Source organism: Anolis carolinensis, unplaced genomic scaffold (genome assembly GCF_035594765.1).
Source record: "Anolis carolinensis isolate JA03-04 unplaced genomic scaffold, rAnoCar3.1.pri scaffold_10, whole genome shotgun sequence".
Classification (NCBI taxonomy): Eukaryota; Metazoa; Chordata; class Lepidosauria; order Squamata; family Dactyloidae; genus Anolis; species Anolis carolinensis.
The window spans coordinates 7,561,019-7,575,357 of record NW_026943821.1 but is presented as its reverse complement, the minus strand read 5'-3'; the positions used below and the strand labels follow the sequence as shown (position 1 = coordinate 7,575,357).

At 41.2% G+C, this 14,339-nt stretch overlaps 1 protein-coding gene and 1 pseudogene across 5 annotated transcripts in view; one reads left to right on the top strand and one right to left on the bottom strand.

Annotated features, from left to right (window-relative positions):
* The window catches only part of spred3 (sprouty related EVH1 domain containing 3), a 35,804-nt gene extending 22,366 nt beyond the window's left edge, over nt 1-13,438 (top strand). For all 5 annotated transcript variants that reach the window (XM_008119936.3, XM_008119937.2, XM_008119938.3 and 2 more), the window contains exons 2-6: nt 395-566; nt 1,157-1,325; nt 3,467-3,537; nt 3,916-4,077; nt 7,543-13,438. In XM_008119936.3, coding sequence (XP_008118143.1) covers nt 399-566; nt 1,157-1,325; nt 3,467-3,537; nt 3,916-4,077; nt 7,543-8,253 — 1,281 coding nt within the window. In that variant the 5' untranslated portion in view covers nt 395-398 and the 3' untranslated portion in view covers nt 8,254-13,438. The remainder of the gene's footprint in view (nt 1-394; nt 567-1,156; nt 1,326-3,466; nt 3,538-3,915; nt 4,078-7,542) is intronic.
* Nucleotides 5,856-5,989, bottom strand: LOC134293881 (U2 spliceosomal RNA; annotated as a pseudogene).
* Nucleotides 13,439-14,339: the final 901 nt, after the last annotated feature.

Below are 14,339 nucleotides of genomic sequence, written 5' to 3'. Positions count from 1 at the left end.
TGTTTTCCATCTTTTATATCTTTGCCTGTCTTGACCGCATTCTGATGTTTGTATTCAAAAGTAGATTGCACTCAGTAAAAGCAGTAGACGAGAGGAAGGAATGGGATTGCCTTTTCCCGTAGGCTCAAGCAAAATTAAACTGTTGCAGTCTCTCCTAGCTCATGTGTTTTTCTTTTTAAATATTTTTATAAAGTAAATATTATAATCTTGACCAAATTTTGATCTTGTCTGCTCAAAGATAAATCCGGTTTAAATCTGGGAAATGGCAGAGAGGATGTGCTAGTGATGGGTGAGTGGTATGTTTGAGGGGAGAGTTGTTTTCCTCCAATTGATAGTGGGTCTATTGATGAGATTTCTTGTCTGACAGTTCCTCTGATCTGTGTTTCCCCCCCAGTTACATGGTTCGGGTGCGGGCTGTGGTGATGACCCGAGACGACTCGAGTGGGGGTTGGGTGCCCATGGGGGGTGGCGGCCTAAGCCACGTGGTGCTCTGCAAAGTCCGACACCCCGAGGAAGGCCGGCACCGGCAGTACCTGATCAGTGGGGAGCGCCTCCGGGACCAGACGGTAAGACCCAGATAATTGAATGTTATCAAACCTACTCTGCTTCCAAAAACATCTTCTATAGCAGAAGTAGAAGGAGGCGGGGTCAAAGACAACCTCTGACTTGCATGGATGTGAAGAATGTTCAGGAATATAACTGACAGCTGGCCATCCACATCCAAGGATTCTCTGCTGCCCATGTGTACAATTTCAGATTTGGGACTATTTTGAAATTCTGTATAAAGGATTCTCAACCTGTTCCTGACCTTCACTCATTTTGCAGTACCACAGGTGGCCTTCATATATTTTATAAAAAAGCAACTATTACTTTTGGTAAGCAGAGTAAACAATTATTTCTGTAACAGCAAATAATTATTTTCAAAATGTTCTTTGTTTAGCTTTGGCCTTGAGATGTCACCATCTGGGTTTTATATTCGGTTGTGGTGGAGCAGAGGTGACATTAAATTGGTGTAAGTGCATGAGAGAGTGTGCAAGTGAGTGTAAAGTCAGCTGCTCCCAACATTTGGGCCAGTTGGAATCATAGCGACTGCATAGATGTTTATATAGCCTTTAGCAACTCTTCCCATGACACACTTCTTTCTCTCTTCCTGCAGACAATCTTGGAGTGCACGCTGAAGAGGGACCTTGTCTACAACAAGGTGAACCCCATTTTTCACCACTGGAAAGTGGGGGACAACAAGTTTGGTCTTACGTTCCAGAGCCCTGCAGATGCTGTGGCCTTCGAGAGGGGCGTGCAGGCTGCCCTGGAAGAAATTGCCGAAGGTGAAGAGGATGCAGGAAAAAATGGGAGAGGGGAGGAAGGGGGCAGGAGTCATACTGCAAGGTGCTAAGAGAGAGGGAGAAGGAGAGAGGGGAAAGAGAGAGAGAGAGAGAGAGAGAGAGAGAGAGAGAGGGAGAGAGAGAGAGAGCAACATTACTACCTCATGGATTGATTGGGCGAACCTTACCACTAAGTAATGGTGGATATTTATAAAAGATTTCCATTCTTCTCAGCCAACAAGCACTCAAAAAGTGAAAATCCCTAGTTCAGATTTTGGCGCCATCACAGACTCACAAGGGTTGAAGGGGTGAGCAACTGTGTGGAGGGTGGCAAAGGCCCGTTTTCACCTAATGACCTCCCATGGGCTCCACCTGTTTATTTTGTCCTATACCTATCTCGATAGTTAGCTGCATTACAGCCGAAGTTGTGATGTTGCTTCTGGTTGTCATTTTGGCCAATATAGAATAATAATAATAATAATAATAATAATAATAATAATAATAATAATAATAATAATAATAATATGTATCCACCACCAAAATACTGCACTTGGAGGACCATCATATTCGGACAACAAGGGATCAGCCAAGTAGATAAGTAATAAAAATAATACGTCAACACTTGAGAAGTGTCTGATGTGTGATCCAATACAAAGGCCAGCATAGTCATCTTGTTTGCTGTGTACTAATCTTGTTGTGTATCAAATAATGATGATGATAATAATAATAATAACAATTATTATTTTATTTCTTATCCACCTCTCCTCATGGCTTGAGATGGGTTACAAAACAATTAAAATGCATCAATACAGTAAAAACACTACAAATACACTAAAATGTGTCTCCAGAAAAGTTGCATACCAAAATGTATCTCTATGACATACATATTAAATTAAACAAAACAGAGATTAAACTAAGGACATGCATTAAAATTTATGTTTATGTTTAAAGACTGTCCTGTCAGAAGAGATAGATCTTCACTTGTGTCTTAAATTCCGACAGGTGATTTAGCTGTCAGAGCTCTACTGGCAGGTTGTTCCACAGCCTTGGGGTGGCCAATGAAAAGGCCCTCTAGGTGGTAGTTGTCAGTCGGGTTCTGACTGGAGCAGATGCCCTGCAGAAGACCGAAGTGTGTGGGGCGGATTGAATAGGAGAAGGTGATCCTTTAGGTAACTTGGACCCAAACCATGTAGGGCTTTAAAAGTCAGTATCAACACCTTGTACTTTGCCCGGAAACTAATTGCCAGCCAGTGGAGTGACTTTAGGATAGGTGTAATATGCTCACTCCTAGATGTTTCTGTAACCAATCTGGCTGCTGTATTTTGAACCAGTCAGAGATTCTGAACTTGGTATGCCCAAATGTAAGAATCCTTTTATAGAGAACAGGGTTCTGGTTAGATTTGGGAAGACACAGAAAGACACCAGTTTTGGTTCTGGTTTTTAATCAAAAATGCCCCCAGATTGCACCAGGATTTGGGGGACTCCAGGGGATTTTAGGAGCTGCACAGTAGTTTGTAAAGGTGGCATGCTGTAAGGTGTGTGTCTTTTGGTCTCTTTAATCTCTACATTGCCAGCATTGGTTGCCCATATTTGTATCACCATCACAACATAATAGCACAGTAGATTTTTTTTTAATTTCTGCCAGTTGGCTCTCTGATATTCACAGATTTGAAGTTAACAAGATGTTAAAACATGGCATTATTTATTATAATGGCCTACCTTGTAAGGAGGTGGTTGGAAAGAAGTGATGAAACTTAGGCCATTTCCTTATTCTGAAAATTCTAAAAATACTTAGCTAAGTGCTGTAAGAGCATGTCGCTCTTACTGCAAAAATATATAGGTGGTTTTGGCCTTGCTCCATTTGCCTTTGGTTCTGCCAATCATCAGAATGCAGCCCTTGAGAATTGCTCCAAAACTGAATTAGGTCTTTGGACTGAAAAAGGTTCTCCACCCTTATTCTAAAAATTACTGTGATTATGAATGTGTGAAAAGGATTATTTTATACTAATAGTAATAATTCTATAATTCTATGTAATAGTGAGAATTATTAGTATTACTTACCCAGGCATGCTGTTTTACATGTGGTATTCCTGGCAGTTTAATTTTATGTCTTGGCTTATTATTCCTCTATTTCTTATTCTCAGGTTCCCTGTCACCTTCCTCCACTTCCTCTTCCTGTCAGGATGAAGCAGAAGGGAAGGAAGAAGCTCTTGCAGTAAGTCTATTTTCTGATTTCAGGTTGTGCAGGAAAAAAAATGGCATTGGCCGTGGAATTCAGTATTAATGGAATTCATTTTTCTTTGTATTAAAAAAGTAAGTTTCTATCTGTCATGTTTGTTAACATATTCTTGAAGCTTGTGTCAAATATCTAATGAAATTTCAGAAGGGAGACTCTAGGGCAGAGCTAAGAAAAGTTGTTTTTTGAACTATGGCTTCCAGTATTCCCCCAAAGAGTAAAAAAAAGTAAAATTTCCAATCCTAGTCTAAGTGTAGTTACTCTGGGTTTGATACTGTATCTGGTGCCCAAGCAAAAGTGTCTTCGGACTTTATATAACTTTTGTTGCCTTTGGAAACTACCTTCTCTTCTCTCTAGGTGCACACAGATAGTGAATCCTCTTCCAACAGCCAGAAAGAAATGCTTCCCAAACCCATCACTATTGTAACCAGTGAGTCCTCATCCAGCTGCTACATCCGCTCATCTGTCTCAGAAGAGTTTTCCTTCAGCACGCCAAAGGGAGCAGGGTCGGCTGGACCGGTACGTGTCAGGGGGCCATTCAAGTGGAATCTCTTTTCTTATCATTTGAATACACTTGGTTCCTGCCCTTCTCTCTAGAATAGTGTAAGATACATTTGCTCCATTTTCTATAGGGAAGGGATGTCAAACTAATGTTCACCGAGGCCCACATCAGCCTTAGGGTTGCCTATAAAGGGCCATTGAATACATGGGTGGAAAACCGGTGAAGATAGAGGGCCAATTACATTTTTTTACATAGTGGTGGGTACTCTAATTTTTTGCCCTGTTTGGGCCGCCAGATATTATTGAACAATAGCTCCCATCACTTTTGATTATCCACTATGCAGGCTGGGGCTAATGGAAATTGCGACTATGTGGCTCTGAGGTTGGGGAAAGGTTAAAGGGCATTTTAAAGTCAGATACCATATCCATAAGCCTTGTATTTACATTCAAATTCCACTATCCTGACTAAACAGAACAAACTGAAGTCTTCCAGATGTTCATGTATCACAATTCCTATCAACCTTAGACATAATGTATAATGGTGAAGAATACAGTAATTGTAGTACAGCATATGGAGAGCCACATAAAATGATGTGGCGGGCTTATTTTTTCTCTCTTGAGAGCATGATTTAAATGTTTTAAGGGAGAGTAGATGTTTTGGGGCAACTAAAAAAACACATCTGAAACTCTGCTATTTATGTATGTTTTGTGCATTGGCATACTTTTGTCCCTAACAGTTCAAAGAAATATCTAGGTACATCAGTTTAACAGATGAGAAACATGATTGCCTTGCATGAATGCCATTTCCCCAAAAGGTTATGACTCTAACAGGTCATGATTTTTACCAAGAGGTTATGGCATCATTTTTCAAAAGGTTGCAACTTTCCAAATCATGCCTTTCCAAAGATCATAAAATCTCCACAAGGGTTATAGAGATTTTCATTTTCCAAAAGGATTTTGGGTGGCCTGAATGGGAGGGGAGAAGATGGGGAAGAAAACCCTTCATGTTTGAATAGCCCATCACTATTGACTGTTGGTCAGGGTTGATGGGAGTTGCAATCCAACAACGGAAAGGCAGCCATTGATCCGTCTCACACAAAAGGTCAAGCAAAGAAAAATTGTAACTACGTTATTGTGATGTCAGTATCCCTACCACCCACTTCCTTGGCACACCAGATTTTTATAAGCCAACTAAAAAGCTTTCTTCTTTCTTCCTGGATCTGTGTCAAGCTTCTTTGTGCTGTAGTAAGACATTTTTGATCTTGGGGAGGAAGCACTGAATGGCTGCCTAGCAACCAGCCAACCAGCTCCTTTACTATCCATTTTCTTCGTCATCTCTGTATCCAAGCTGCTTTTTGGCTGGCATAAATATGTTTTTCCCTGATTTTATCCTTACAAAAAAGTGGGTTGGTCTCAAAGTATCTTGCCTGAAAGGAGCTAGAAAGAAATGTGAACTTGGATTTCTCATTCAGGCTGTTACGCTACCTGGTGGTGAAGGCAAGACAAATAGTAGTGAGGAGTCATGTTAGCTTTTGAAGCACTAGATTCAGCCATTTCCCAGTCAGCCCACCACATTTGTGGATTTAACTTTTGCAGATTTATGTATTGATGGAAATGATGAATATTCATTGTTACTGTGTAATGTGGATACACCTTTTCATATCTGTAGTCCAACACTGAAACCACCATGGTGGTTCTTAGATCATGATTAAACCAGCTTAAATTTTCCCGTAGTCATTCCCTGAGGGCTCTTGGAGCCCAAGCTGAAGTTCTTCTGCTGCACAAATACCATGGTACAGTAATAAATAACTTTTTTTTGAATGTCATGAAACATATATTTAGTTCAATGCATCAATGTGAATACAAAAACAAATAAAGCCATTGCTATACAGTACTACACTTGATCTTAGCCAAAAGGCCGAGAAGCGATACAGTTTTATACAGTAAAACATAAGACTGTTACATTCACAGTAAAAGGAATGTTTTTCTCTTGAAAGATGAATGGACTCCTTTTCTCATACACAATAATTGTTCTTATTTCTTTACTAAGAAATAGTAGACTCCAAATTCACAACCGGTTTCGACTCAAGAGAGTCTTCATAAGGTGGAATGTAGTCTATTATCTGTGTTGTTTTTCTGATAATATTAATTCTATAGGGAACATACTGTATATAGTGGCTAAAGGTTATTTAAAATACAGTAGAGTCTCACTAATCCAAGCCTCGCTTATCCAAGCCTCTGGATAATCCAAGCCATTTTTGTAGTCAATGTTTTCAATATATCGTGATATTTTGGTGCTAAATTCGTAAATACAGTAATTATTACATAGCATTACTGCGTATTAAACTAATTTTTCTGTCAAATTTGTTGTATAACATGATGCTTTGGTGCTTAATTTGTAAAATCATAACCTAATTAGATGTTTAATAGGCTTTTCCTTAATCCATCCTTATAATCCAAGATATTCGCTTATTCAAGCTTCTGCCGGCCCGTTTAGCTTGGATAAGTGAGACTCTACTGTACACATAATTGCATGAGACGTACAATATATATAATAAAGATAATGTAAAAAATTATACTCACAGAAAGTTCTATTTCTTAACATTCATACTCTGCTAACAGTTTAATTCCAATGCGAGTATGAAGCTGAGTAACTAATGTGATTCATAAATAACAGCAGCTACATTACATTGCAACCACCTGACCAATGTGCCTGCTATATGAATAGTGGGATTGTAAAGTGTATGTCTACGGCAACTATATGTATTTTAAATAATCTTTAGCCACTATATATATTCCCTATAGGATCCATATTATCAGAAAAACAACAAAAAAACCAACACAGATTACAGACTACATTCCACCCCGGTAGCGCAGTGGGTTAAATCCTTGTGCCAGCAGGACTAATGACTTGAAGGTGGGGTTGCTGACCTGAAGATTGCCAGTTTGAATCCAACCCGGGGAAAGCACAGATGAACTCCTTCTAACACCTCCAGCTCCATGCGAGGACATGAGAGAAGCCTCTCACAAGGATACTAAAAACATAAAAAACATCCAGGTGTTCACTGGGGAACATCCTTGCAGACGGCTAATTCTCTCACATCAGAAGCAACTTGCAGTTTCTCAAGTTGCTCCTGACACGGAAAAAAAAAAACCTGATGAAGACTCTCATTTGGAGTCTACTATTTCTTAGCAAAATAATAAGAACAATTATTGTGTATGAGAAGAGGAGTCAATTCATCTTTCAAGAGAAAATATTCCTTTTACTGTGAATGTAACAGTCTTGTGTTTTACTATATAGCCATGGCTTTATTTGTTTTTGTATTCATATTGATGCATTGAACTAAATATATGTTTAATGACATTAAAAAATCTGTATTAATGTACAGTGGATACTTGTCTTTGTAGTTCCATGGAACCCATTTTCCTTTGTAATATGAACACCATGGTGCCATTTTTGCTCTCTTCTTTCCTACACATCAGGTCCAGCCTCAGCCCTTGCAACAGTTGACCCTCCCAGACGAGGAGGAATTGGAGAGCATCTCCCCTTGCAGAGACTTCTGGGTGACCAAAGGCTATGAGGACTACCGCCGGGCCGTAGTCCAGAAGCACCAGCCGGACCCCGATAAGATTGATATGTGCGTCCACTTCAAGAAGGGCGGCGGAAGTGACAAATCATTGCGGGAGAAGGAGTATAGCTTCCCGCCTGGGGCTGAAGGGCGGCTCAAGGACCCCAAAGCCTCTCCTTCCTGCCGCATCCATGGTGCCCCTTCACCCCCCAAACACAAGCCCCTGAAGGAGCAGCAGCAGCCACCCCCACTTGGGCCAGCAAGCTTGGAAGAGGACACAGTACCCTCTCGGTGTGTCTACTGCCGGGACGTCTTTAACAACGAGGAGAACGGGCGCGGGCAGTGCCAGGATGCCCCCGACCCCATTGGCCGCTGTGTCTACCAGTTCACCTGCATGTGGTGCGCTGAGAGCATGCTGTACCACTGCATGTCGGACTCGGAAGGGGAGTACTCGGACCCTTGTTCCTGCGACACCGGCCACCCCCACTTCTGCATCCGCTGGATGGCCTTGGTCACCCTCTCACTCGTGGTCCCTTGTATGTGCTGCTACCTGCCCCTCCATGCCTGCCACTGGTGTGGCGAGCACTGCGGCTGCTGTGGGGGCAAGCACAAAGCTGTGCGGTGAAGCCGGAGGGGTCCAATACAGGGCGCTCACTTTTAGCTGCCAGGGCGGCGGCAGGCATACGCCGGCAGCTTTCCACAAAGCCGGAAGTTTGCTGGGGGCGTCTGGTCCGACCCCACTTTTCCCCAACCCCACTCTCGGATCCTCTTTCCGCTTCCCCTCCAACCTTCTTATGCCAGTGTTGGGGAAAAGAGCACTGTGTTTTGAGGCAGACTGGTGGAATTCCTGTTTTGTTCTGTTTTCATTTTCCAGTTTTCAAAATCGCCGGGAGGGGGGAATCATTTTTACAACAAAATGGTTTAAGAAAAGAAATAATGATCAAGCAAGGAAACACAGCTGAACAATTTTAGCAGGCATGGCAATGGGATGTTGCCATATAGGAGATAACAGGTTGCAAGTACTGTCTGTTTCCTGTCTTATTTTTAACTAAATAAGTTAAAAATCAAGAGAGAAATGAAAGGGATGTGTGCCTAATGAGGTAGGGGCACCATCTTTTTTCTGCCTTCCATCCCATGCCTTGAAGGTCATAGTGTTTTAAAAACCCTCACAACATAGATACTAAGCTCCATTCTGGAGCAAGTGATTTTGGATTGATGGATCACCACTTGCATAGACCCCAGGTATTATCTCTTGTTGGCACAAGGCCTTCCTTGGGACTGCTCCCAAGTTCACTGAGCAAGACCTCAGAAGCTTTCCGATGCCTCGGCGGGCAAAGTTTTGAAATTTCTTGAGTGAAAGCTGAAGAAGGCATCTATTCCTTTAATGATTTTGTAGAAGAGAGCATTAGAGCAGGTGTTGCCTTTTCATTTATTTATTTAATTAATTTATATGACACCAATCTCCAGAAGTGGCTTACTAAAAGAATCAATTAAATCAACCAGATACAGTGGCTTACTAAATCAATCAATTAAATTTTCCCAGTGATAAATATAAATTCAGTTTAAAATTGCATTAAAACAATATAGCATATTTTAAAAGGCATAAATATAATGAAGCACCCTTCCAATAAGAAATCTCCTTGTGAGTCTTGATAAAATCAAAAGGAGAACCAAAAAGGAAATTCATGTGGGTGGGAGCAGCTACTTAACAGTTTTTCTTGTGTCCTCACTAAGCAGGACCAAGAGAAAACCTCCCCTATGGATCTTAAAACTCTGGCAGGTTCATATAGGGAGGTTTGGCCTTTTAGATAGTCTGGAACTGAGTGTGATGTAGTGGTTTGAACATTGAACTATGACTCTAGAGACCAGGGTTCAATTCCATCCTTGGCCATGGAAACCCACTGGATCAAGTCAAAATACCCTCAGCTCCAGAAAAACCCTATGATAGGTTTGCCATAAGTCATATAGATATGTTGTACAGTTGCTGGTTACCTGGATTCTGGGGGCAGCTGCTGTTCACCTTGCTTGTTGTAAGCAGGCACACATCTACAGGAAGAACCCAGCTCAATTCTTATTGTATTGTTTATTACAGACATACTGATACCCACCCCGTACCGAAAGCCTGTGTTTCTCCAGCCCTCCTTCACCATCTCTCTAATACCAATGCTGCTACAAAATGTTCAGATAGATAGAGGACAAGGAGGAAAAGGGCACATAAACCAACTTTGTAAAAAAGATGATCTTTTTCAGAGACCTTACTGACTGAGCTATGCCTGTGCTGTACTATGTTTTGTAGTAAGGCATCAATGATTTGCACTCCACACTTACATTCTCAATCCTCAATAATAATTGGGGGCAACACATTTAACTGTTTTTAGGGAAAAAAATTTAAAAACCATGGCCCCACATACACTCCAGTTTGCCCACCTCTGTGATAGATGTTGTCCTTCCCTTGGAATGGAGATGGGAATTGGGGTTAAGTGTCTTTGGAAAGTCTCTGAAATTTTCTGCTGGAAAGGATGTGGCTGTTATTACGGAAAGGCTTTTGCTTCTCCACCTTTACATTTTCATGGTGGGAACTCAAAGCAGGATCATATAAAGCCTGAGGAATCAGATTTTATCTGGAGAAAAGTCTAAGGAGTCAACCCTTTTTAAAGAGAGAAGAAGATATTGGGTTGCTGTGAGTTTTCCGGGCTATATGGCCATGTTCCAGAAGCATTCTCTCCTGACGTTTCATCCACATCTATGGCAGGCATCCTCAGAGGTGATGAGGTCTATTGGAAACTAGGCAAGTGGGGTTTATATATCTGTGGAATGTTCAGGGTGGGAGGAAGAGGCAAGTGTAAACGTTGCAATTGGCCACCTTGATTAGCATTGAATGGCCTTTCAGTTTTAAAGCCTGTCTGCTTCCTGCCTGGGGGAATCCTTTGTTGGGAGGTGTGAACTGGGCCTGATTGTTTCATGCCTCGAATTCTCCTGCTTTCTGAGAGTTGTCCTGATTTTAGAATTTATTTAAATACTGGTAGCCAGATTTTGTTCACACCTCCCAACAAATGATTCCCCCAGGCAGGGAGGAGCCAAGCTTTGAAGCTGAAAGGCCATTCAGTGCTAATCAAGGTGGTCAGTTGCAACATTCACACTTGCCTCAAACAGACAATAGGTCTTTCTCCCACCCTGGACATTCCACAAATATAAACCCATTTGCTTAGTTTCCAACAGACCTCACAACCTCTGAGGATGCTTGCCATAGATGTGGGTGAAACACCAGGAGAGAATTCTTCTGGAGCATGGCCATATGGCCCGAAAAACTCACAGCAACCCAGTAATTCTGGTCATGAAAGCCTTCGACAACACGAAGAGGATATTCATAGTATCCTTGTCTTTCATTCTCATTCACACGAGAATCAAAATAACTCAAACTGGTTAAAAGATTGCTTGGTATTGAACATTGATTCTGTAGCATCTTTGGAGCTTTAAGGAATTTGGGAAATGATGGAACAATGCAGGGGCAGGTATGGGATAATTCTTGACTACATTATGGCATATGTTATTCACAGTGTTGGAGGGTCATTATACTGATGTGTGAGATTGGAACTACAGTCCCAGGGTACCCCTGCATTGGCATGCCATATTATTAATAATAACAAATTGAGAAAGCTATAGAGTGTTGTGGATTTTCTTAAATGCAGAAGAATAACTTAGGTCAAACATAGTTTGGTGCAAGATATAGCAATGCACTTTTATTATGATTGTTTATGCAGACAGGGTTCGGTTTACAGGGTACGTTTTAATGCCCTCATTGTATCCTTTCTTTTTCGTATGCGTGTGTAAGTTTGTGTGTGTATGCACCTTTGTTAAGATTTACATTCTGATGAGGCAGGGACAATGGAATTCACAGCACTAGAGGAAAAGATGGGTGCTATACAAATCAAAAATGCCGGCGGAGGGGGGGGTGGTGGATATCATTTGGACTAAATTTCCAAACCTCTCTGCCAGTTCAGTCCTAAAAAAGACCTTCTATTTCTGAAAAGGAAGGTTGGTACAAGAGTTCCAATATTTCATTCCTGTCATTATTGCTGATCCCACTGTATTAGTCGAGGAATGGAGACAGAGCCAATAAGTAGGAATTGAAAGCATTAGTACAATTGAATAATCAGGGTGAAAGGGATAGTTATCATTTGACAAACCACTGTAATAGATTTCTAACTGGAAAACAAAACAAACTCTCACTGATCTTCCAAGGTGGGAAATAGTGCATCTGCAAAATACACTTTGTCACACCACTGTGAGAGGCCTAGGGACCCCAATCATCGTTTTAATAACTACCTTTAAGGAATATGTATCAATGGCATGTGGCTTAATCTCTCTCTCACTGCTTCTCAGACCCATATGTGATTGGTCAATAAGAGACAGAGAACAGGATAGACACAATTTGGAATGAAAAGGATGCCTGCAGATGTCAAAAGTGCAGTAAGGAAGAGGGCATGCCTTTGTGAAACACCACTCCCTTTTAAAGCACACAATCTACAGAAGCCTCAAAACAATTTTTGCCTTGTCATTATTTCCACTCCCCCCCCCTTGGATACTGTGGTTCAATTTTTACAGCTGTTTATTATGACGAGTCAGCATCACTGTTTGATTTACATGTGAATACCTTAACTGTGCACTTATAGGAGTATTTCTAAGCACTAGAAGCAAGCCTTACTCAAAGAACGGGTCTTGTTCGGGGACAAATTTCCTTGGGATCAGAAATTCCTAATGACCTAGGCTCAAGGGCTGAACCAGATCTTATAAATTAAGAATTATAGAGTTGGAAGAGACCACAGGGGCCATCTAGTCCAGTCCCCTGTAATTTGTGGGGAAGGAGGGGCTATAACTCCCAGAATCCCTCAAACAAGACTTTGCAAAGAAACTGGGAGATATATAAACCTGTTCCTTGAGGAAATTACAATTTAGCAATCACAGGCAACTTTTCAACAGTAGCATTGCAGATATGTGATGTCCTAAAGAACATGGGGCTTCCCATATTTCTGAATGGTACTTAAGGCAATCCAAGAATATGTTCCAGTCCCAAAGATGAGTGGTTCTCAACCTGTGGATCTCCCAGCCAGTTTACCAGCTGTTAGGATATCTGGGAATTGGAGGCCAAAACATCTGGGAACCCACAGGTTAAGAACCACTGTCATAGATTGTATCCTCTGTGGAAGAATGTATTCCAGTTCCATATATTGTATCCTATGGGTTAGCTCTAGCTGTCTCCTGCAGCCCAAACTCTCCCCCTTCCATGGCACCCCAAATTTACCATCCAGGTAACAGGTAAAGAGACTGGAGAAAAAGTAGGACTTTCTGTTATCCTAGCTCTTTCTCATATTTTTTGAAAATATCATACATGAATCCAGAGCCCTTTGGTCCACATTTAGAGATTGGGTATTCTGGATTTCACCTTCGCAGGAATACAGATCACAAAAACAGGGATCAGAAAAGGTTTTAATAAAGGGTGTTGTATATTGTTGCCCAAGACTGTTTTCATTCTGTTTTATATATTTAAAAGAAAAGGAGTAGTTAACACAAACCAAAACAGCAGGGGCTAAGGAGATGAATACTGCAAACACTTTTTTTTCCTTTGGTGTGGTTGCCAATCTGATTTTTTTCCTGTTTTAAGTATTTTATCAGATTTGTATATTCAATATTGTAATTTATGTGTATTTTAAAAAGATTCTACAAAAGAATGGTAGAGATGAGACTGGAGAAGAATGCTCTATTATTTAAAAATGTATGTTGTAAATTAAAAACAAAAAAATCCACACACACTCATAGAAAGAGCCTGGCATTTTCTGTGTTTCTTGTTCTCATGGGGTGGTACTTTTTTGGTCTTGGTCTTACTTTTCCTTTTTTTAAAAAGTAGCTAGCGTATATTCCTGTGTGTCGGGGTGGGGATGGATGGGTGCCGTCAACCTGCTTTCTCCCTTCTCCAGCTCTGACAATAATAATAATACACTTTATTTATATTCTGTTCTATCTCACCAAGGGGATTCAGAGCATACACAGATAGGCAAACAGATAGGTACAACATACTCAGATTCAATGCCTTAATACAGTGGAATAAAATGACATACACATTCACAGAATGAAGGTAAAGGCTTCCCCTTTCATCTCCAGCTTTCTGGAGGTGGTGCTCAACTCTGCCATGGGGAGGTGCTCTTATTCCATTTCCAAGCCGAGGAGCCTGTTGTCTGTAGACACCTCCTGGTCGTGTTGCTGGCATGGCTGCATGGGCATCTTTGTTGCCTTTCTGCCAAAGAGATACCTATTGATCCACTCATGTCTGCATGTTTTTGAACTTCTAGGTTGGCAAGAGCTAGTGCTAACAGCAGGAACTCACCCCGACCTGTGGCTTCAAACTGCCAACCTTTAGGTCAGCATACACTTTCCCTGATTTCTTTCCTTCCTTTTTCCTTCTTTATCCCTCTTCCCACCCTTCCTTTCCCCCTTCTTTCTTCCTTTCCTTTCTCTTTCCCTTCCTTCTTTCTTTTCTTATTCTTTCTCCCTTTTTTCTTCTTTTTGCAGTAGATAAATTAGGATCAAAGATAAAAGGATCCGGGCTCGGTGAGTGTAAGCTACACCAAATGGTCCGGGACAGAGAGACTCACCAGGATGAAGACAAGCCACGGAGGCTTATTGAACTTGGCCAAAAGGGATGCAAATACAAGC